The 25,447-nt window shown below is 43.4% G+C and overlaps 1 protein-coding gene across 1 annotated transcript; it reads left to right on the top strand.

The window, feature by feature from the left end:
- Nucleotides 1-7,882: 7,882 nt before the first annotated feature.
- LOC128873500 (zinc finger and SCAN domain-containing protein 10-like) lies at nucleotides 7,883-21,792 on the top strand. The gene is made up of 3 exons (XM_054117113.1): nucleotides 7,883-18,279; nucleotides 18,470-19,520; nucleotides 19,992-21,792. The coding sequence occupies exons 2-3, from the start codon at nucleotides 19,174-19,176 to the stop codon at nucleotides 20,200-20,202; spliced, it is 558 nt and encodes a 185-aa protein (XP_053973088.1). The 5' UTR covers nucleotides 7,883-18,279; nucleotides 18,470-19,173; the 3' UTR covers nucleotides 20,203-21,792.
- The last annotated feature ends 3,655 nt before the right edge of the window (nucleotides 21,793-25,447 follow it).

Genomic DNA, 25,447 nt, shown 5'->3' with positions numbered 1-25,447 from the left:
AATCGACGAACAAAAGAGACGCCCGTGCTCGGCCAAGTACCTGGCATCAGGTCCCGTATTCCTACGCCAAATACGCGCGCCACGGCTGCCCGACTTTCCATACTGTAGACAATATTTATGAGACAAGCTAAACTAAACTAAACTACTCGTAACTCATATTATACAGTGTAAGTGTGCGCAACGTCTGACGCAAAACGAACAGAGCGGTGTAGATTTAATTTTTCATTCGCGTCGAGCAAGCGAACATGTTCTCGATCGGCCTCCTCGCGAACGTGCACGGCGCTACCGCGTCGCGAATCTCTAGTTCCCTACCGAACCAACTGTTCGGCTCTTCGTTAAAAAACAGTCTCGATGACCAGACGTGGGCAAAAATCTAAACGCGATGAGCGATTCGCTCTTGGTACGATAAAAATTAAGGCAAACGTTCTTCGGTAATCGGTCCATCGACAGCCGCTTCGAATGGTAATGAAAAATTGGGAGCGTTATTTTTTAAATACATCACGAGGAGGTAGAGCACGAAAAGACCTTTTATTTTTCGATAGAAACTACAGTTTCTTCGTATTCCTACATTGAAATAAAATTTTGCCCACTTCTGTTCGATAATACAAGCGATCGACCGATTGCGATTTACCTCGGCGATGGGATGCGGCCTCGCCAAAGAGAACAAAGTATTACGATCGACGCGAGAAGCGCTTTCGAGCGAAGCAGGCCAGGATCGACGTCTCCTCCGTACGAGTGCAATAACTACACCTGTATTACTTTGCTCTTTCGATTACGTTCTTTCAATTCCGACAACCCTTTTCCGTTCACCGATGCGCCTTGAACGGGTCGATCGAGAATTGGTTCGTCGTCGCGCGATGGTCGTATGTCGTATAGTGAGCGAACGAATAGCTACCGTTCGCGGAATGGATGAGAAGAGAGCATATTTGGGTGACCTCGACGAAAGTTCATCCGAGGTGGATGCGCGACGTCGTAGTTGAAGCTACGAGGGAGAACGGAGAAACAAAAACGGTGGAATGCGCGATCGGTAACGATATATCGGCTCGAGAATAGGTAGGAGACACGGCACGAAGAAGACGGTTAGGCGATAGGCGTTTACGATAAATACGTTTATGGATCGACTTGATACATAGTTACTGAATAATATTATTTGATAAATACTACTGCCTCACGAGGCCTTGATGCGTGGCGGCGGTCGTTAAACGAACGGGGGTGGAGAGCTGGTTTCGAAACGTTCGCGACGGGGTCGGGAAGTAGGGGTTGGGAGATTTCGATGCCGACGAGCCGACCGACCGCCGCCATCGACGGAGATTATTAGATTATTAGGTACGTAAGAAGTACTATTAGGTAGGTCGTAGGTTTTTAATGACTCCTTTTTTTCCTTGTAATGTAAGTAACAGAAAAAACGAAGGAACGCCTTGCGCGGTTTCGCGCGGGGGCGTCTGTGGTCGGCCGAGCCGGACGGATATTAAGAGAGACGTTGGATGCGAATTTCGGAAAGCTGTCTATTAATCGGAGCCTACGATCCTGCGCGTGTATCGAAACAAGCAAATAAACGTGGCACGTGTACGAGATCATTGCAAACGACACGGGTAAACGTACAGTGCCTTTTAACTCACGAGTATTCGACACACGTGTATTTAAGATTAGGCGAGTTTCAGCGGGCATTGGTTTCACGTGTCGACTCACTGGAAATTTTGTTATCTTGGAAATGTTGAACTCGAAAGACGCGATAAGTAACTTACCGCGATGTGTCTCGAATATTTGGCAATACATCTATCGATTTGTTGATTTTTTATTTTTTAAAGTTTTTAAAATTGTTACTATAATTAATATATTTACGCGAATGGCCTCTGACGAGCCTATTCGATGTTCTAACGCTTTCTTTTTGGATCCTCGTCAGAAGTAAGTAATTTATATATATATATTTTAACGATCACAGAGAGGGAAAGTTCTCCTTGCGTTCACACAATTTTCAAGAATATTGTATCGACATAGTCAAAATTAATGTTTCTAAACATTGCACTGTTTCGTCGTGCTCTTCTAATTCTCTTTAATTTAGAGTTGGAATTACACATTTCTGAAGAGAAACCAAAAATAATGGGTCGAAAGCGTTAGAGCATTGAATCGGCTAGTTAAAGATATCGAGATCTTGGCAAAACAAGCATGAATTTTTATTATTAAGTTATATCGTTCATGATTAAGCTTTTGGCGTGAGCTTTTGAGAGAGAAACTATTGTACTAATATATATGAATGATATTCACCGTACTCTAATGCAAATAATGTGATACAAAACGTCAGATCGCGAATATTCGAGCGACGTATTCGTATGATTGTTTTGAAGTAAAATTTAGGAGCGCGGACTTCTATGAAACGAGATGAGTGAAGTATTAGAAACGACGGAGAAATAGTATATTCCTCCCTTAGTTTGGGAAACGTACTTCTGAACAGTGTCGTGACCTTGAAAAGGTTAGGAACCATCGAGTCATCGCGCGAAGTTGACTGTTGAAACGCGCTCGACCTTAATTACACGTGCATAGATACACGTGAAACGAGGAGCAGGAGTTCGAAGACGTGTGTCCGCTTATAGACATCACGTGAAGTAATATCACGTGTCCAAAAGCGTGCAGCCTTGATTTCGCGTAAAACGGGGGACCGCTATAAACGAGAACGACGAGAGAAAGAGGGTGGAGGGAATGAACGAGATGGTAAACGATCGTGATAGACGAAAGTGATAATAACAGTCGTGATAAAAACGTTTGGCCGTTCGGCAGGAGTTGCAGAGGACAAGGGAAGGGTGAAACGAACCGTTGAACAGATGATGCGCGCTTAATTTAAGCATTTCCCAATGGAGGCTCGCACGTCAGATGATTTTCTCGCGAATACGTCCCGGAATCGAGTCCGTCGAGAGGCACTTAGGGTGAAACGTGTAGCTTTCGTGTCTCTTTCTCTGATTTGTTTGATCGGTTACACCTGGCCGTTGCTCGTATCGCTGTGCCAAGTTCTACGATGGTTCCTCCTCGCGAGCCTCGTCTTTTCCTCGGCATGATCGAAGATCGTGCCAACGTCGATCGCCGAAAGCCTCGCAATCCGTTCCCGTCGAACGTATTTTATAGCAAGAGATGACGCAGAGAGCAATATTTTTTCCCCCCAACGGATCGAAAATTATTTTTGAACGCGAACCCCGACGGCGAGGGCGTTCTTCGATCATCGGGGAGAAGATCTGTAATTAACGCGGTGCAGGATCGTCAATATATATTATATGTATATGTATATTTCTGCTTGCGGATTGAGTTCAACCGGATCAGGAGTTCGGCGCGTATCGCGCCGCTTCGTTTCCGAATTAATCGCGGTTCGTCGATCTTACGTTTCACTGGTTGTTTTCTGTTTTTTTTTTTTGTTATCATTCTTTCTGTGTTTTTTCCCCCAAAGAGTCGGTGACTCGTTTCCTCTTCGTTCGATAGTTTCAGGACACGTATCGACGGCTTGCACGCTCTCGCTTTGACTCTTTTTCGAAAATCGATCAACGATGACAACGATGGGAGGGGGGGGGGGGTGAGATTCGAATTTGAAACGCTTAGTGAACGAGCGTAAATTCGTTCTTGTATACATGTGCCTTCGAAACGTTCGAGAAAGAACAAAAGAACGCGGTTCTTACAATTATTGGGTGGGATTCGCCGATGAATTCCATGGCTGGAATTAGCGGTAATCGCGGAGAAAAACGACGAAGGGAGAAGAAGTAAAATAGCGCGAAGAGGTTTCAAAATCTTTTTCTGTTTGAAAAGTACACACACATATATATATGCATATACAAATACACACACACACTCACTCACTCACTCACGTATGTATAAGAACGCCTGTCAGCGTAGGGAGACGAAAAAAAAATTGTGTAGAATTTGTTGAGATAGGTGAGCAAAAATATTACATGTATACATATATAATATATATATACATTTATATATGCGTGTATATATGTACATATAAAGATATATACATATATTATATACACACGCGAGTACACAAGAGAATCGCCGTAACGATATAGCTTTTTTACGGGTTCGTCTATCGTACTAATTATTACGGCTTTTAATCAGGTCTAACTCGAGTGTTGCGCATTATGATTGGGCTTTATTAATCATTTTCTTTATATTTTTTTCTTTTCGTTTTTTTTTTTGTCTAATTAGGTTTTTATTACGTTTACGATTATATCGGCCGTCGCGGCGAATCTGCGACGCGCAGGACGTTGGAATTCCATGAATTTTCTTTATCTTGGGTGTCGGTTTGGGATTGGGAACACTCTAACCGAAAGCAAACGTATAACAAAAATAAGAGAGAACGAGCCGTTGCAAAAATCGATGCATTTCGAAATATCGGTACAGCTCGAGGGGGCGGCGAGGTGAAACGCGATGACGACAGTTTGTTTTCATCTTTTATTTTGCCTTTTGACGGGGGACATTCGCGTTTTTCATTTTTCGTTTTGTTTTGTTTGGTTTTACCTTTCGAAGTGGAAAAAAAGTGTCGCTTTCGTTTGTTTTGGAGGGAGCGTCGACTACGATTTGTCGCTGCTGTTGAAATTTGAAAAAAAATATTTTTATACGGTCGAGTTGAAGGCGATTTCGGCATTTTCTACGATATCAGAGGACAGTTTGGCATTTTCATTTCACGACTTTTTTTTTTTCCACCATTTCCGTTTGACACGACGCGTCCGTAGCAGAGTGAATCGATATTATCGGATCGTCGTGTCACCGTCGGGGCAATTTTGTTGTTCGACTCGTGGAGGGAGCCTCGTCCGTGATTCCGTAGCTCGCGATAGATTAGAGAATGCGCGCATAGTGTGATATTTAGACGCTAAATTTAAAATGTTAAGGGTCCCACGAGAAACTTCACGTGCTCGCGTTGAACATTTATTATTAGAATTTTTTTTTTTTTTTTATTGGAACTTAACGAGATTTCGGTACGATCGTTACCGCGAAATTTATAACGATTTTGTTTGCCGAGAGAGAAAGAGAAATATAAATCTATTTATTAGGCGATTGTTCGCGGCTTCGATGCAGAGATATCTTTTTTTAATTAAACGTATATCTATATAGGAGAGGATTATTCGAAATGTATATGTTATTAACAAAACGAGAAAAAAAAATGAAAAAAGGGGGAAAAGTGAAAAAATATTACGTTGCTTCGCAGTTTAGATCGAAATTTATCGCGATATGGTATATCGTTCTTTTTCTTTTTTTTTTTTTTTTAACAAAAATATTATTCGTTAAGGGTGTTAAGATATAGGCTCGTGTGGTTTCTCGAATGGCCGAGTTTTCTTTGTTTCGCGGCACCTGGCGAGACGCGGTCTATGGAAATAAACGTTTTCTGGCACGCGTAGATCGGGAAGGATACACGTACAGTAACGCGTAGGGAATGTAGAGCGTAATTCGCGAAAAGACATGCCATCCAGGAATTTAGAAAGTACAGTGCTTTATTTTTTGTACGACATAGTATATTTCCGCACGAATGCACCGTGAAGGAAAGAATTTAATCGAAGGGATACTGCTGGATCGCGAAAACGAGAAAAAAAAGAAAGAATAATAAAGTGATCGTCCTCGGGTCGACAAAAGTGACAGCGAAGTTCTATCGTAAACTCTAAAAACAGGGAGGGAATAGAAATTTGCTCTTTTCTGTAGCTAGAAATGTCTCCATCGAGAATTTCAATTTTCGTTTCAACTCGATCGAATCTGTCCGTTGAAATTCGGTATGCTACGACACTTTGGCGAGTCTAATGCTTTTGTTACGTTTGACGTGCGTCGTAAAGAATGAGAAAATTTCCGAAACCAGGGAACCGTGAAAAGCGAGGAAATGGTTAGGAAATGAAGGCCAGCGAGAAACGATCGAAGCACAGTAATTCCCTGCTTTTATGCAACCAAACCGTGTTGAACATAAAAGTACACAGAACAATATTTGTGGAAATCAACTCCGTTGCTTGTAAGCGGGGAGAAGAAATTGGTCGCATCTAACGGGGATGTACTGTGCCCCCTTGGCGAGCCGTGGAAACACTGCGTGGCGGGTGTTTAGCTTTTAAGGAGATAGGAAAGAAATTATATTGAGAAATTATACGAGGAAAATACTTATGGATAGGCTTTGAAGCCTTTTCGAAAATTATCTTTAACGTTAGGACTTTTTCGCGATGATTCGTACTTTTATTGTTAACCGCCCGGTGATTTCTGAGTCTAATGAAATTTTGATAATCGGTGCTCGCCGAGGAAAGAACGCGAGTGCAAGGTGAAATGAGTGAATCAGAGATGGGCAAATGTTTATCTAAAAGAGACAATTTCGAGCAAAGAATAAGAGGTACGCAACGTGGTTTTTCGATGATAATTGCAATTGTTTTATAAAAGAGAAACACTTTATCGTTCGAATAAAATTTTGCCCGTCTCTGCAGCGAACAGTGATCCGTACTATCGGAGGGAAACCAAGGAGAGAGCGTATATGAATATTATTATTATTTTTTTTTTTAAATTAGAAACGTCGTACTATATACCGTACTATAATCACCGTATTATGAATGAAATTTCTAAGAGCGAAAAAGAAGCCGCAGTCAGGCACTGCGATACGTTTATCGGAAATTCGTTGACGTTGTTACATTTATCGTTTCGCGAGAAAACGTTCCATTCTTCAAAACTTATTTTCCGCATGAAGCGAGGCACAGTTGATTTCTTGTCGGACCACGGTCTCGCGACAAAGGCGACCATCGATGACAGAGGGGGAAACAAACTCCGTTTCGAAATTACGGTGAACGGGAATTGAGACGCGAAAAGTCGCAAATTAACGTGGAGGAACGTTCTACCGTTAGAATCCAGCAATGACAAATTAAGAAAATATATGAAACAAAAATACCCGCGGACAGTTTTCTTTAGCTCTTTCGCAGAACGCGTGTTCGGGACGAACATTCGGGAAAGACGTCTAAAAAAGAAAAATAAGGGGGAGGAAGTAGCTTTTTGAACCGAGAGAGCCTTGTGTTAAGTGCCTTCAAGTACGACTTAGATTTTAGGATAGATGAAAAGAAAAATGAAATAACAAGAGGCGCTGGGCGCATCCAGCTGTGAACGAATTTTTACGGTATTATTGGCCGAGTGTCACGTACAGGAAAGACAAACCTGCGCGTGCCCTCTGGCGGATGATCTTCACCGTCTTTGCGAAAACTCGGCTACGAAAATCGCCAAAGTCCGAGAAACATTCGAGACAGTTTTTTTAACGGTGACGGGTGGACGCGTCCGCCATCGCGCACCGCGCGAAACGATACCGCTTTATAGGTGACACTCGGCAAACATCTTGAGACCAGTGATATTTTTTTAGAAATTATTTATTTACGCCGAAAGAAGCAGAATTTAATCTCGATCACTCGCCTTTATACTGCCAATATATCCGCTAAGACGTACACATCTTCGTTGTCGATCCATATTACATACATAATGACACCACCATATATCCCTTACGCGTTACATTTGTTCCTTTTCTTTTTTTATTATTTTCTTCCTTTTTTTCCCCTCGAATCCTGACAACCGCAATGTGATTCCCGCGCGTATAATTTTCCTTCAATCTCTATTTATTCCTGCGCGTCATACGTTTACCCCCTTTACTTTTGTATTTTTCCACTTACTCTTCGTTTTGTTTTCGATAAACGGGTATGGCGGTACTCGCGTACTCCTTTACATTTCTTTCGTTCGTTCGTCTCTATTGATTAAACAGTACAATTATCTGTAATAAATGATAGTGAATTTACCTGCGGAGCGACCCAAAACACGCGAGAGATCATCGAGTCTCGTCGCGTGTTTCGGGGCCTCCCGTGGAACAGTGTTTTCCAAACTGGCGACCGTGGAACCCTAGAATTTTATCTGACATGCCGGTGCACAAGATTGGAACCGTTTTAACCGATAGAAGAAACGTAGATCGTATTCGAATCAAGTCGAAGCTTTTAAACCGTGTACACGTTTTCTTTAAGGGAGCATTTTTAAAGTAACCCGTTCGCAAACGATTTTCTTTCACCAAGGGAGTCCACGGAGAGCAAAGTCTGGGAAGCGCTGCTGTAGAACATCGGGCGCGCGATGCCTCCTCGACGCAGCGTTCGAGGGATCCCCATAGAGCGCCATAAGGTTGACGCGCCTGATTTGAACCTTCCAGGCACAAACGTCCATCGAGCTTGAACCGTGTTACGGTGCCAGCGACAAAAGTATTAGTGCCGACAACGAAATTCACCACGCTCGAGAAGGTATCACGCGTCCCGAGCTTAAGTACGATATTCTTACAATTAGTACAAGCACAGTACTCGACTGTATAGAGAGACAGGCGGAAAGAGAGCGAGTGAAAGATAAGAACGAGTGGGAGCGAGCGAAAGTAAGAGTGCCAGTGAGAACACGGGAAAGCCAATCAGGGGTTGGCAGGAGGGGGAGAAAAAGCGAAACAGTGTGCGTGCGTGTGTACGCGAATGAAAGGAAAGCAAGAGAATGTGCGCGCGCGCTTGAGCGAACGAGAGAGTACAGAGAGCACGTAAAAATAACGCGACTACAACTTCCGCTCAGCGCCTCGAACGCAAAACATACATTGTAATCGTAATTTCTTTGTCGCCATGTATTTGCCAACGAACGATGATTTATTAATTATTACTTTTTTTTTTTCTCTCCATTTTATATTAATATTATTTAGGGAGCAATAATTATTAACGATGATACGCTACGATGATAACGATATTCTTTCTAGATAATTTTTTTTTTGCTTGTTCTCTTGCGACGAATTCGCATGCATGTAAACCCACGTATATACAGAACACGTTATTGTAGCACACGAACAATCGAGCGTGCCGTCGCCGCGCTCGCCGAGATCAAGAGTATCGCTCGCAGCGGCGAAACGGGGGATGAAATCCACGCGTACACGTAACACCTACACGTACACTCACACACGTACACAAGATGACGAATAATAATGACGCGTCGCCGTTTTATTGGCTTCGTTGTATCGCGCGAGAAAAGTCGCTTGCTTGTGAAATTCGTGGAACGATCGGCCGTTGGGATCGCGCGCGGACGACGCCTTCTTGCCTTCGAGTCACTCGCTCGCGCGATTATCCGCGCTAGTCCGTCGACTGGCCGGTCGTTCGCTTCCTATTTTCTACCACTGTGCTTCCTTTTCATTTCTTTGTACACGTATCGTTTCGACTTTTCGAACATTCCAAAATGCTTGTTTCCCTCCTTTTTTGTCAATTTGTAGAGAGCCTTGTATTCGATTTAGAGAAAAATAAAGTCTAGAAAGGCAAGTACTCCGTGTTTCCTGTTCTTCTTGCCAGCCCTCAGACCACGCCGTGGATTTCCAACGACTTTCGCCTGGACTTCGACGAGAGGAACACGACTGGGAGAAGCATCGATCGGTACGAAAATATTTTATCGCACTTCCGCATACTGACCAGTTTTATTTTTCGCAGGTGTTCCGGCCGTGGATCATCCGACATGGCGATTTCTACGAAGAGGACCATCGCGGACGCAGAAAAGAGCATTCTTAACTTATCCCGACCTCTGCCAAATTTCCTTCTTCGAAACTATGCCTCTTGCGATCTATCGTCGAACCACTGTCATGGATCGTGTCTAGAATTTTGTCATTAATCGACGCGTGTGTTGAGTTCCAGGTCCGCGAGTGCTTCAAGAAGGCAACGGCTCCCTTGCAGCCGGAACGGAAGAGAAGAAACCCTAGGTACATACGCAAAGAAAATTCAGTTTCATCAACGATCCGTCCACCAATCGCAACGTGTTCTCCCGAAGAAGCGTTTTGCATAAAAGCGCGTCATTAACGATCAGCTCGTTCCCGCAGAGCGCGAGAACGTACCCCTGAGAGGATCTCCTCGGCGATAGAGCAGCCTGCGAGGAGATCCTCCGCGAGTAGAATCACCAAATAACCCCGAGAACGTAATCGTCCCCCGTTGATCCTCCTCCCCTTTGACATGCTCGTTGTTGCTAAGCTTGAGAACATGAATGTTTTTTCTTTTTATCGCATGGCCCGCGCCGTTGTAAAGAGCAGTCGTGTAACCAACGAACCACGTAGAGAACAAAAAGAGATCCCGGCAAAACTAATCGATCCGTCGAAACCTCTGTTTCGATTGTTCGCAGGTTTCTTCGCGAGCCTGGGCTGGAATTCAGATGGAACGAGGCGTGTGTCGCGGGCGTCTTTGAACGAGACGGTGCCGGCGCCGTTGACGCCCCAGCGTCGCGCCAGACTCCACTGTCCCTCGCGTCATCCCCCCAGAAGCAGCAGCAGCAGCAGCAGCAACAACAACAACAACAATCAACCGATCGGCAGCATCTCGGGCCAAGATCGTCGCCACAACTGCTCCAGTTGCGGCAAGAGCTACAAGAACGCGTACATCCTCAAGAGACACTTGCGCTTCGAGTGCGGCAAGGATCCCTCGTTCAACTGTCCTCACTGCGCCTTCAGCTCCAAGTACGAGAGGAACGTGAAAGCACACATTAACCACCGTCACGTTGTAGCGCAGCCCTCGCAGTCTGGCACTGCCGTGAACCAGAGGGCCTGAAGGAGAGTCCTATCCAGCCCTAGAGGGCGAAAGAGACGAACGAGCGCCCGTAAGAGCCGAGAATCGCCGAAACGGGCGCTTCGTTAGGTCGCGATTAATTTAGAGATCTTGGAAATCGTGTACGCCAGGTGACACGGATTCGTTGGGTTGCAGGCTTAGCTGTACAGTTTTGTCTTTCGCGTGAAAGAATTCTTGCGCTCGCTATGATTCGACGACGAAACAGTCGACTTGCGAGGAGTCTGAGTTTGTTCGTGTTTCCCGAGTCGATTCCTTCGGTTGTCGAACCTTAGAGAGTTTCAGAGACCACTCGTGCCGGCGACTGTAGCGTTCGGTGGAGGTCTCTTTTTATAGGAGAGGATTTACTACCCATACAGGCCTCTACCAAAAGCCAGAAAGTTGCCGACACGAATTAATCCTTATTCTGTCGAGAACTTCGAAGTAGTTCTAGAAGTATACCTAGGAAGAAAGAATCCGTATCATCCGCGTACCTAACCCAGCCATGACAACGTTGTGCAACAATTTACTTGCGTTTTCAACCAAAAGGACTATACAATGTTACGTTTTCTCTTCCACTTACACGACAGCTCTTTTTTTAATAAGTTTCGTTACCAAACAATTTGATTCGTTTTAATTTTTAATTATTCTTTTCAAATTTTTCAAGACGAATTCTTGCCGCGCTAACGCAAGTTCTTGATAATTAGTCGGACGGAGTACAACAAACTGATCTTGACTGACGCGATTCGAAATAGTCGCGTACATGTGACAATACACTTCCGTCATGCAACTCGAATGAATTCGCTTTGCTTTAGCTTCCCGTTGGGAACGCGGTAACCAGAGTTGGAGAGTGCTCGTCGTTTTTAAATCGAGTCGACGAGAATTAAAGACGGTCTCGTCGCTCTTGTTACAAAAAAAGTAGCGACTCACCGTGACGCCATGGCGCGAAGCCGTTGTTGGATCCCATTTAACCATGTATAAAGGGGGATATATAATGTAAAACGCATTGTTGAATATTTTAGGAGGCTCGAGAAGAGCGCCGGAAAAGTCTGCTGAAGTGTACGCGAAAATACGGAGGAAGGTGATGTTACACAGAAATATTATATTTTCCAAATTTAAAGGACAAAAGTGAAATACAAAAAAGTTGTCGAGGTAAAGGTGTTCGATTGGAGGAGGAATGCATCGCGATTAGTTTCTATTTGGAGGCATTGGTCTCATCCGAAGGTTGATCGTATTCTTTTTTCTAACGGGAAATCGTTGGAAAAATTGGGGCATTCTATTGAGAAAAAATAAATTCGACCCTCGGATAATGTCGAATGCCTTCGGTAATGATCTAAACGGAATGGTTTCTTTGTTCCCCTTCGTGTTTCGAGAACAACTCGATCGATTTACGCGAGTCACCCGGTGTTTAGCAGAATCTCGAAGAATGACAAAATAAACGTTTGTTTGACGACGCCATTCGACGCCACCGATGGTTTTTGCTTCGCGGTTGCTCGAGCGTCGCGAGCAACGTGGCACTTTTCCGGGATCTTTTCGAGTTTTTGGCAGATCACTAAATTGCCCACTTATTTTTGTACTAATTATAAGGGAAGCAGGTGTTTCCCCGCGAGCCATCACGGATACGGAAACGAACGTTTGGCGACAGGGGTTCCGTGATCTGTTGATCGAATCGGTCGAAGGCAGGCCAGCTCGATGATCGTGGCCGCGTAAATAGCATGATTCGACGGCCATGGCGATCGAGTTGCGCACAGATATCCTGCGACGATCGAGAGAAACAAGTCTCGATTCTTATCGTTAGTCGAAAGAGTCGAGGTTCTCGGTGCAACGAAAAATCTCTGACAGTAGCAACTAGTATCCCGGTTCTAGCTCTCTAGCGTAACCTAGCTTAAGTAACGTTCAGAAAATCTAGTCAGGCAAACGTTAGTCCTCGTTCGCGAATGACGGTTCCTCCCGTGTGACGTCGAGGGGACCGGTTGAACGGAAAAATCGTTCGAGCATCGTTGCCTTTTTATTGTTTCAGCGCGATAAAAGGCTCGTCGTCGTCCACGCGGGAGCGATGTTACATTATTTTTGTCGGAGATTGTGCGTAGATTTTGCGAACCGACGACGTGGTCGAACGAGTTTAGGGATCGAAAGTGTATAGAAAAGGATTCCACGTCGATTCGTTCGACGACTTGGCGCCGGTTCCTTTCGTTTGAATTAGAGTCGTCTAGTTTAGAGAAAGGTCTAAGTAGACCGCTACCTACCATAGAATACCCAAGATAGAGAGTATATTTAAATCAAAAAAATATATATATATATATTATATATAATATATTATACATTATACATAGACATATACATATACCTATTGCATAGTAAGTTTACAGTGATGATGTAAATTGTAATTGAAAATCGTACGCATACGTTGCGGTTGAAACAGAAACATGTCTTTCCACGTGGCTTGGCCGGAACACGGGATCCGTCGGATTCGAGTTTTTATCGCGCGTGGATCTCTGTGATAACGTTAGTAATCGATACCGGTAAACGAACCTCCGAAATCTTCGACGGTGAAACATTGTGTTCTCAAAAACGCAGAGGAAACATTATTTTGAGAGCGAACAACGACTTTACGATCATTTCCGTCACCATCGTGAACAGTACGATACATTCGATACGATCCTCGCGACAAATTCGCGCGACACCACGAGCTTCCTTCGAGACCCAACGAATTCGAGAATACTCCTCGATCAAGGACCAAAGACTCGACAAAGAATTATACCGTGACAGGATTCTAGTCAAATCGAAGCCCGACGACGATCCGCGCACCGGCCAAGCGTGAATCAGCGAAGAAGCGTATATCGATAATACTATAGAGGCGTTGAATCTCGTATTTATCCTCGTAGGATTAGAGAATTTTACCAAACTTTCCAGTTTCACTATCTTCCTCTCTTCTCTCACAATCTCAGCTCTGTCTCCTCTGGGCACGACCTGTGCTCCGTTCGAAATACTCTAGCGAGCTTTTTGAGCGTCTCGCTTACTCTTACCCTTAAGCGTCTTCTATCTTAAATCTTGATAATTATTCATAGACAAGCTTGTATGTATACAAATTGACGGATGGCGTTTCTCCTGTCTCGCGCTAGCTATTATTTATCTTGCGTTAAGACTCTAAACCAAAGAGTGGAAACGTGCAGCGAATAACAGCTACTTCGAGACTGACAAAACGATCATCCTCTAATCTTGAGAATTGTTCGATCGAATCCAAGTTAGACCTAGATGTTGGACGATCTTAGACCTAGATGTTGGACGATCGACCGCTTCTTTCTTCGGTCATCGTCAACGGTATCTCTCGACTATTCTCTCGCTCGACTTACCCGTCTTTCGTGTCAGAGATCGCGATCGTCTCGTCGATGAGTTTTGAAAGAGCTTTTTGGAAAGAGAGCAACGTCGACGAGATCTTCGAGACGAAACTGTGAACCTCTCAGCTTCTACGCGCTGGTCCTCGTTGGTCTTGAAAACTTTCACGCAGACTCGTGTCGAACTATTTGAAAGCTGCACGTGCTGAACGCCCAGCCTCTTCCGTTTTTCCTTCGCGACCTTCTTTGTGCCAAAGAATTCGAAGCGGTTTTTTAAGAAGACTCTCGCGCGTCGTTCGAGTCGACTCCATGTGCCTAAAATGTGATCAGAATGCTACTGTTATCAGTGTGAACTGAATGTTATTGTTATCGATGTCGTGTTTTCATATCCGTTTTCGTACAGAACCGCGAGATCCCCATCCGAGCGTACAGAATTGTATCCTGTTTTATTCGAACGTTCAAGCCGAAACCAGCAAAATTATTTTTAGAGATGCAATCTTTAGCGATCGATCGTTTACAGACGGCGGAACGTCGTTCGATGACCCGTTGAAACGAACGTTGTTTTTACCCAAGCGTTGCGGGAACAGAACGTGTCTTCCAACGATGAGCAGTATAGAAAACGAAGGATTAATCGTTAACGGTGAGCCAAGAGGAGTTAAATTTTCAGCCAAGCTTGCGTTTCACGGTCACAATTTTCGCACGCGGACGAATAAAAGTGTAGCGTAAACAGAAGCGCAAAGACTGATAACAAAAATCGTAAGAAGTGAGAGGTATACATGCATTTATTAAAAGCGTCTGTTATCACGTAACGTAGATACGATAGCGTCAGAGGGTAACGCGACAGAAATTCGTCGCTGATTGCCGTTTGCGATCTAGGATATGGTGTCAAAAGAACAGAGATCGAAGAAAACGATTAATACCGTGCTGGGAAAAGATTTCATCGAATTTATTTGACAGGACGATCGTGAAATCGAATTCAAAGTCGAATAAATGAAATGGAGATCCTTTCAAGCACGCTTCCGTTGATTTTGCAACCCTTGTGCCAATATAAATCAGGCTAGCTATGCGATATAGTTGATACACCAAATGCCTATAGAATTATTTTCAAGCCACGTTATACGTAAAAGCCAGGCGATTCGCTGTATACGCGTGTACAAATAATCGATCAAGAGACGGAGATTATGTTTATACACGTATACACACGCGACGATGTTCGAGGTGACATTTAAGTTTAAGTGGAAGTATCCAGTTCGTGACAAAATTCGTAGTATAATCGGGAGTGATCTTTCGTGAAAAAGTGAATAAAAAAAGTGAAATAAAATTTGTTTTGACACGAGGCTTTGGTTTTCTTGGAAAATCAATCTTCAAAATTCATGTTCTAACTAGTGAGAACCAATTAAAATCGATAAAACCACCGTCAGCGCTTGCAAAGATCAGTGCAACTAGTTACAGTCAATAATGGTCAGACATGGACACATTTCTAGTAAACAAAGCCCCGTTTGGAAAAATGTTATACCACAATTTCGATGCAGTTTTACACCAGGAATCGTTCCCTTATACCACTAATTTTGCCACACCTGCGTACAGTATGTAAATAAGAATTATGATTGTACAATACGCTATACGATGTAGAATCCGACGATTCTCGCCAGTTTGTCGCGAGACAAGTGAGAGACGGAAAATATGAATGCTGAAATCCGAAGCCCAAAGAAAGGAATACCTCTTGCTTTTAAGGAGATCGATGATAATAATTAGCACGTAAGCGTTTGACTCTTTTTTTCTCTCCCCGACACGGAGAGCTTTCGGAAGTACAGGCGACGATAGCGACAGGTAGGAAGGTTGAATATTATGCGAGAGATAAAGAAACAAAACTATAATTGCATGTAATATTCATGTTCAATCGGGTAACACGTGTGAAATATACACAACAGAGCGAGAGTCGCGCGTTACATGCACGAGCGTTACATGTACGATATATTCTTTATGGTTTACGATTTTTGTTTTTTTTTTTTGCGAACTTTAAAGTTACGATTACCATTGTGAGTGTATCACTGATAACCATTGTGTTAGCGAGGATACTCGACAAATAATAAAGAATTGAATTTAATTATTCAGCAACCATCTGTCTCCTGGAAGTTTTCGTTTGTCGTCACCTCGGTTCTGTTTTTTACATTTGTACCGCGATAAGCACACAAATGTACAGAGTGTTTCTGCAAGATCGGTAGAACGTACCTTCAAAGTTGGGCAAGGCCTTCTAGAAACACCCCGTACAATTGTCGCCTCGATCCTACACGAATAGCGTTACAATTTAACCGTATTGTTTCGATGTGTAGTTAATTTTTGTATACGACACCATATGCATGATACTGACACATTTTCCGTTTTTTTCTTTTTCAGATACACGCTTGTACTGCTACTGTGGACGTCGTTTCAAGTACATGTTCTCGATGCTGTGTCACCAGCGGGACGAATGCGGCGAGCAGTTCCGGTGCCATTACTGCAGCTTCAAGACCGACAAACTATCTAACTGGACGACTCACATCGACACCTGCGCTCAGTACATAGACCAGCAATTGATGAAAAGGTCCCCGTAGTAAAATGGGTCCTTCTGGCATACGTATGTTAAGAAAATGTATACTAGACCGTCACTCTTCGAGTAACGGGTATAATCTTTTGGCGTTTTGCGTATAATTGGCGAGAGTATTAATTACTATTGCGGTGAACGGTATACAACATCGGATATTTGTCCACTAGCCGTTATTCTAAAATGATGTTATCCTATAATATTAGTAATACGTTAGTCTCCTTTTAAACGGAATTGTGAATGTTATACAACATCACACGTTTGATTACTTGAAGTTATTATCCAGTAATATTATAATCTTACTATAATCCTATAATAATGGTATAATAATCCTATGATAATCATATAATCGTTGCGGTCATTTGTTCAAAGCTGTTTCACCTTTTTCTTCGAGACCTAGCCATCAAAAATACCAGCGCTTAGGAGACCTCCGTCATTACAAAATTCGGAGGTACTCGTGGAAATTGTCTTGGTGGTTCACGGATACGAGGTCAAAAATAATCGCAATGTAAACGTTGCTGGTAAGGAAAGGAGTATATTTGGAATTGTCACTCAAATGCAATAAAGATGGAGCAAGCGTGTAGCTGAAAACGCATTTGTTATGTAATCGGTATACATGTTCTCGATGCTGTGTCACCAGCGAGACGAATGCGGCGAGCAATTCCGGTGCCACTGCTGCACCTTCAAGACCAACAAACTAACTGAACGACTCGCATCGACATCTGCGCTCATTGCATAAACCAGCAACTGATGAAAAAATCCTCGTAATAATATGGGCCTTTCTGGCATACGTGTGTTAAGAAAATATATTCTAGACCGCATTCTTCGAGTAACGGGTATAATCTTATGGGGTTTTGCGGAGAATTGACAAGAGCGTTAATTACTATTGTGGTAAACGGTAGACAACGTCCGATATTTGTCCACCAGCCGTTACTCTAAAATAATATTATCCTATAATATCGGTAATACGTTAGTATCCTGTTAAACGGAATTGTGAATGTTATACAACATCACACGTTTGATTACTTGAAGTTGTATCCAATAATATAATCGTATAGATGTAAAACCATTATAATCTTACTATGTCTTATAATAATTCTATGATAATCATATAATCGTTGCGATCACGCGTTCAGGGTGTTTTACCTTTTTTTCGAGACATAGCCAGCAAAAATATCAGCGCTTACGAGATCTCCGTTATTACAAAATTCGGAGATACTCATGGAAATCGTCTTGATGGCTGAATGATACGAATTTACAGATAATCGTTGCTGGCGGCGGTAAGGAGAAAAGTACGAAAATTGAAATTGTCACTTGAATTCAAGAAAGATGGAGCAAGCGTGTCGCTGAAAACGCATTTATTATGTATGTATTATGTACGCGTTATATTTTGTATGTACCGTGACTATTAGTAGCCTTGCTTTACTAGGGATTGCGAGCAGCGAACGAAAACTAATCGATGTAAACAGCCATTGTCGAGCGATTTACGCACAGCGTCGATTTCTATGTACTTTCATCGTCTATCATTATGTAACTCACTCTTTTATCGCACAGTAATAAAGAAGCTTATCTGAAAATACTTCATCGAATCCGAGAACACACAAAAACAAAATTCTCTGATCGATGTTCATTCGCGAATGGATGCGCGAACGAAAAGTATAAACATTAACACAGTGCTGCTGTTTCGTTAAGGTTGACCCTGTGTGGATGCCTTCGGGCTAAACTCTGTCTACCGAGCGGCTACGCGACTTCCTTCGAAGGAAACAATACGAGCATTGTCGATGCGAATAGGTTCGATAACCGTGTAAGTAAAAGAAGATGGTCTCTTTCAGGTCAAAATAGTTAAAAATAATTCTAGGCATAGAGAGTATCTTGTAAATATGTCATATGCCCGTTGAAGAAAAAAGAAGACACTGCGCGTTAAAACGAGGCATACAACAAACGCCTCCGCGATCGAAAAGTCTTTAACGAAGTGAACCGATTTTTGATTTCAGATGACATGGGCCTGTTTCACGCGAAAGACCCGAGGTTCACGCTCGAGGGCTACGAGCTGTCACCCTCGCTCACCATATCTGCGAAGAAGTACGTATGTACTTGCGGCAAGATCTACAGCCAAAAGAGTTCCCTGGACCGACATCTACGCTACGAGTGCGGGAAGATGCCCAACGTGCCCTGTCCGCATTGCGGGAAAATGTTCAAGCACAAACACCACGTGACGCAACACCTGAAGTGCTGCCGTCTCAAAGACTTTCCCAATTGTTAATCTCGGCCGGGGATCCGTGGAATCTGTTCGATTTGTTCTTTTATCGCGCAGTATTGCTCGACTTTGTCTGACCATCGCGATGCATGGAGCGTGAACATTGTCTTTGTAATATAGTATACATATACATATAGTATGTATATCGACTGGCTTCGATGGAAGTCTACACGACAATTTTGTATCGCGCGAGGTTCTCTGATTTTTACTGTTCACCGTGAAACGCGAAGTGTGTACTTTATTTTTGTAATACATATCATCTAGAAACGTCGACGTTTTCTTTATCCGTCACAGAGTAAAATGTTTGACGCTTTCAGGGACCGCAGGCGTCGAAGAATCGCTCTGTTTCGTTTGCCTTTTGGAATAGAATTCTTCCCCGCGTACGGTTGACGTTCGATTGACTCCTCAACTGTGTTCTGCTTGGACAATTTTGCAGATGCGATGCAGCGACGACCAGGTGGCCATCGTCGACGACCGTCGGGATCGCGTCAAGAGACAGAGGACAGCCTGCTTTCAAGATTCTTCTGCGAGAGTTGCGGGAAATCGTACAAATGGAGGGAGTCTCTTTTGAAGCACAAGCGCGTGGAATGCGGGAAGTTGCCGCAGTTCTCGTGCGAAGTTTGCGGCTATAGATTCATGCACAAGCATCACCTGCGTAAACACATGACTTCTATTCACCAATTGGTTCCTTTGAGTCACGATGGTAGCTTTTCGATGAAAATGACGGCATCCGGGGGCACGAGTGCGTTTCGATTCGAGCGATTGAACAACTTGCAGGGCTCGCAGACGTAACAATTTTAGTCGAACTTAAACGCTTGGTTTCTTTTCGAGTGATTCATTGGTTGCGTACAGGCCAGTTTACTCTTCGATGAATTGTTGAAAACTAAGCCTCTAACGAGAAGTTTCGATAACTCGAAATATAAACAGAGTTCGAAGCTCGTCAGAAATCTTGTCTCGACGAAGACACCGCATGGTTGCCAAAACAAGCTGTAATTTTGCCGAATAAAATTTCAATGTCAGTCCAAACTGCTGGTTTGCTATCGCGGTTGACGCGCTTTCCTTTCCGAAACTTTCGATTAATCGTGACCTTCTACTCTACAGGCACGTTGAATCGTTCAGAGGTACGCCAATGAGGAAGGTTGAGTTTCGAACATCGATGGATATCATTTCATTTCAGTTATCTAGGGATCATTGTAATTTTTACAGGCGAGAAGATCAAGTGCGCGAGAAGGATGTTTCTAATATATATTTATCTCGTTTTCAGGTTGGCCGTGCCAGCAGCAGTACGTGGCGAAGCCTTACAGCTGCAGCAACTGCAACAAACGATACGTGAGACGCGATTCCTTGTACAAGCATTTGCGATACGAGTGCGGAACGGAGCCGAAGTTCGCTTGCACCGTGTGCGGCAGAAGGTTTAAGCGGAAACACCACCTCACCTATCACCTGACAAACATGCACAAGCCGAATTGAACTCCACCTCGCCCATTTTTGGGGCAGCTTCCGTTCCTTCGAACGTATTGTTACGACAGATTGAATAAACGCCAAGCGAATGATATATTTTGTACGAATTAAATACGAGTCATCTCGGTTGAAGCATTGGTCTTCGAAGCAATAAATAGCCACTCGTTTATTGGAATAAAGAGTTTCGCTCAATTGTATCGCGTCCCTTGGGGTTGAATCTTGAATAGTATAATATTTTCTAAGCTTGTAACGCATCGAAACCATCTCAAATTCCATTCGTTACAAGCTTCTGTTGTATTATTTTAAATTCGACCTGCAGAAAGCCGTAATACAAATTGTCCGAAACGTTGGTTATCGATTCCGATAAATAAATTTCTATTTATCGAACTGTGACATTGGATTTGGATGCGTTTCGCTCTCCGAGAAATATTCGCGATCGTGTGTTATCATGCTGGATAACAGACGGTTTCCTTTCACTAACCCAGACCTGTCGATTATTACTCGCGTTACGTTTTCAGTAGCGGTGGAGGAACTTTCTACTTTGTATCATCGCACCGAGCCACTATTCGAAACGATACAATAACAACATTTTTCCTAGCCGAGCGTCGACCACCAGCGTAGAGGTTCGCGCAAACGGATTTCACTGATGCTGCTTCCTTTCTCGAATGTTTTTAGTTGTTTGGGGCCCCATTCTCGTCAAGGGTCATTCAGACCGGCTGAAACCGTTCGTCTGTCACCTGTGCGGAAAGAGTTACGCGTGGAAGGAGTCCCTGTGTCGTCACCTTCGCGAGGAGTGCGGAGTCGCACCACAATTCGGTTGCGCGCACTGCGGAAAAACGTTCAAACAACGATCCAGCTTTCAGAGGCACTTGCTCAACATACACGGACGCTACGACACATTCAAACACTGATCCTATCGAAAAGTGAAGGACGCTGACAATTTGCACGAACTCTCACAGAGCGACGAAACGCGCTCGAGGACCAAAAACGTTGAGAAAAGAGCGTGAGGAGAGAATATAGGAGAAAAGAACGACGAACTAGTTTAGCGATTAACTGCAAATAGAATTCGTGGTATGCCAAAAATATCTTGTACACGACACCGTGGCCCGAAACTTTTATAATAAACATTGTTCGATCCCGTGAACCTTCTATTTTAGTCCGAACTGATTTTTTCGTTCTGCTCTCGGTATTTTGGTCGCACAGTCGGTTTGATAGGAAGTGCGTCCGATAACGGGCAACAGGTAAGAGTCGATTACTTCATCCCTCGGATCCTTATCATTCGTTTAGTGTTTCCTCGACGAATTTTCATTTCTGCATGCGATCTACTGGTGTCGATAACCAAGTTTCAACGAATTATATCGAAATGTTCAAGTTACCCTTAACTCGAGCATTTAAATATAACACGTCTAAACTACGCGCGATTGCCGTTCCCGCGAGTCATTTTATCATAACAAGCAACATTTACATCGAATTTAACCCAAGGATCAGGAAATTGGAGTGGATATTTCAGAAGGATCTGGAAAGTATATTCTTCGACCTCACCGTTATCTGTTAGCTTTGCTTCGCGTTCTGTCAGCTCGATTATTCAGTGGTGTACGAAAAATGACTGGCCGACATCGGCATTTTTTCTTTCTATTACAGAGTACAAATGGAAGCGAAAAATCGACGGAGACGACGCTCGTTCCCGTCGAAAACCGTATCCTTGCCCGTCTTGCGGAAGATCCTACACCCGCAAGGACACGTTGCGTCGCCACATGCGCGACGAGTGCGGAAAGAATCCTCAGTACATCTGCTACGTCTGCACGAAAGGCTTTAAACAGAAGTCGAATTTCCAGCGGCACAGCGCGAACGTGCACGGCTTCAAGATGTGAGAGCGACCCGTGAGAAGAGAAACCAAACGAAAATTATAAACAATCCTCGAAACAGATTCGTCCAGCACCGATCAGAAATGGGCGACAATATTACACACATTATTTGTCCAATAAAATTACGATCGAACTAGGTTTCACGATGGACGATTAAAAACTCATTCGAGTAACCGTTCGACCGGATCCATAAATTGCTGCCCATCTCTGATACCAAACCATTTTCCCGTTGTACAATAGCGATTCTCCTTGTTTCATAGAGGAAGCGAGTCTGTCTCGAGTCACCTACGCGACATTATTCTTGAAAATAAAGCATGTGAAGTAACACGTAGAACGTCCACGATACGTTGTTGTTTATTTTAATCCCAAATCGTTACACGAAAGTGCGAATGCCAACGAGTGTCATCACTGAAGATCAACCGAAAACTTATCGACACCTTTCCCGCAGTCACATAATTTCGAGAACAGTACTTTTTCCCTCGTGCTCGAAACGCATCGATCATTCTTTCGTTTCTTAACCTCTTCCCGTACCACTTTGTTCGACTAAACCTAGGGCTGAAAACTGGTGTTTCTTTTTGGGCCCGACTATTTGTTTACAAGCCTGGCTCGTGGTATTCATGTTTGGAACAAAATCTTCATCGCGAGTCAGACTCGTCAAAGTACGGCAAGAGGTTAATGTCGCAATTTTTGTCCGAGAATTGTCACGTGCGTGGACTCTGACGTACATTGGTGCCTGGTTAAATGTGAATGTAAAATTAAACGTAATGTTAAAAGCACTCGGTATTATTTTGAAAAATGTACGGGCTTTCAGCTTGCGACAACTGTCCAAGTTCGAGCAGGCGAATTGTGTCTCACAGTTGATGGTCATTTTCATTAAACTGCGCGCTATTGTACGTAGAAACAGTGTTCACAGCAATGGGACTGGTAATTAAGCGTATTTCCGGCATCATTGGAGATCTGTTTTACGGGTACGCGCTTCTCCTATCAGTTTGACCAAGATTAGATCGAATAATCGACGCCTTTCGTCCTCTAAATTACAGGTAATTGCTCGAGGAGCAGGTATACGTCGTCACGGGGCCAAGATTTCTTGCCGAAGCCATTTCCGTGCCTCAAATGCGGTAGATCCTACAGGAACAAGGGCAGCTTGAAGCGTCATCTCCAAGACGAGTGCGGGAAACCACCACAGTACATCTGCAGCATCTGCGACAAGGGATTCAAGCAAAAGGCTAACTTCCAGCGCCACAATTCGACCATCCATGGCCGAATTTTCCTCCTCGGCCCGTGAAGAGGGCCGAATATGCCCACGAAGAGCCCATCGTCGTCGGAAGATAACGTTCTTATCGGGTCCCTGAAACAGCTTCTCTGCAGAGATTCAGAATCAGAAATCTTACGCGACTTGTGCACTTTTTGCTCTCTTTATGTATATGTGTAGCTCCACTTCAGCATTTAGCCTCTTTTCTTTGCGTACGCTCACTATTGCTACTTCTATCAACGGTTCTCACATAGTGCAGCGATGGAACCGAGACACGTTTCGACACCATCGATACGCTTGGGTCACTGGTTGATCGATCGCTATTATCTTAATAATCGGGCGATCTGAACGTGACGAATCCTTGGAAGTAATTTTTATTTAAGTTTTATTTCTTGAATATTATCTTCTTTTAAAGATAAAGACTGTCTTTAACCAACTATCTTGGTTCAAGTACTAAAGTGGTGGTAATCGTCTTACCTCGCGAATAAAGTATGCGAAAGGGTATTTCGGGCGAGAACTGATACGAAGTAATTTACTTTTTACTTATTATATTTTTATGTACAAGGCGAGTCTCTCGACAACAACGTAAATTAAACAAGTTTATTTTGTTATGTACAAGTCGAGTCTCTTGACAATAACGTGAATTAAACAAGTTTATTTTTTTTTTTTTTTTTAATATATTATTACATATTTTTATTTGTTCGTTTGCCAAAGTAAAGTTTTCGTTTATTATGTGTAACCGAGCTTGCAAACAAACGTACTCGACTCGGAACAGGTTTTACGTTACTCTTGAGATCGGAAAATTCAACGTCAATCGATCGAGCGTATCGACATCGACGAGTGTTTTAGATCGGTTCCGTCGCTAGTTACATAAGCGATTAAGCAACATAAGGCTTCGCACTTTGCAACATTTTTCGCGGACCCGCCCTGTGCCCCAGAAATTTTATTTTTGTTGCGCGACTGAGGGATTCGTTTTTGAATCTAATTGGAACAAAAAAAAAAATGAAAGGAAAAAGAAAACAGTTTCTCGGGGACTGCGAACACGCGATAAACTATTTAATACGACGGCCAATCATGGTTCGATGCTCGAAAAGACTGCATGGGTCGGAAGGTATAGCGTTGTTAAATTGGTTTAAGAAATTTCATTCTGTAAGAGATGTTCTGTGATACGTTGAATAATTGTTATCTTTGAGAAGGGTAATGAAAACGATGTTCGCCGAGGCCTTGGTTATACGTAATCTAGTTTCGCTACGTGTAACAGTAGTTTATTATAATTTTATTATAAATATCGAAGTACGCGGTAATAAAATTGTAACAACAAAGGGCAAATCATGTTTTAACATTTTTCGTCTTCACGGGAAGATTCTACCTACTGGAAGATACACATTCCCCGCCACGATCCCCGAAGATCAAGAGGATATCGACAGGAAGAACGACCGGAAGATCCATTTTGTTACGCGAAATGCCGCCTCGTTGATCGAGTAGTTCTCGTAAAGCAATCTTCAATTCGTTTTGTTCGTTTTTTTTTTATCTCTGTACTGCTTTTTTTCACTGTTAAATTTCTATGCGAGAATATTTCCACTTTCAAAGTCTCGACAAAAATGATTGATACGATTATACAGTGCTCGGTAGATACATTTTACAAACACGCTTTCCCAAGATCGGATTAATGGCTTGCTTCTTTAAAATTGAACTCGGTTTCAGTCTCGTTGCTCGTGAGCAATGCCCCTATTTTCTTTTCGCGATGCTTTTCGACAATGACATCGCAAGCTGCGAACGAAGAAGGTATTCCAGAGGAGTTATGCGAGTTGATGCGAGAGAAGAAGAGAGTCCAGTTGTCGGTGCGCGTATTCAATCGATCGTGTTTCGATTTTGATTTCAGGTCACTCGAGATTTCGCAGAGACGTCGCCAGGGACGATATCCGCAAACCGTATCCCTGTTGCAAGTGCAGTAGGTCCTACACGAATAAGAGCACCCTGAACCGCCACCTGAGGGAGGAGTGCGGGAAATTGCCTCAGTATTTGTGCCGTTACTGTCAGAGGGCGTTCAAGCAACGGTCGAATTTCCAGCGACACGTCTGGACGGTCCACGGATACATCATGTGACCCGATTTTTCTTAATCTTTACAGCGCAACG

The sequence above is a fragment of the Hylaeus volcanicus genome, chromosome 3 (assembly GCF_026283585.1).
Source record: "Hylaeus volcanicus isolate JK05 chromosome 3, UHH_iyHylVolc1.0_haploid, whole genome shotgun sequence".
NCBI classification, from domain to species: domain Eukaryota; kingdom Metazoa; phylum Arthropoda; class Insecta; order Hymenoptera; family Colletidae; genus Hylaeus; species Hylaeus volcanicus.
Note: the sequence above shows the minus strand (reverse complement) of the source record. Positions and strands in the feature narration are given on the sequence as shown.

What these genes read in the sequence shown, in the direction of transcription:
- LOC128873500 (XM_054117113.1), top strand. Translation starts at nt 19,174, where the DNA reads ATGCAGCGACGACCAGGTGGCCATCGTCGACGACCGTCGGGATCGCGT. An exon ending in AACTTGCAGGGCTCGCAGAC is followed by an intron (nt 19,521 to 19,991) that starts GTAACAATTTTA and finishes ATTTATCTCGTT; the next exon opens with TTCAGGTTGGCCGTGCCAGC.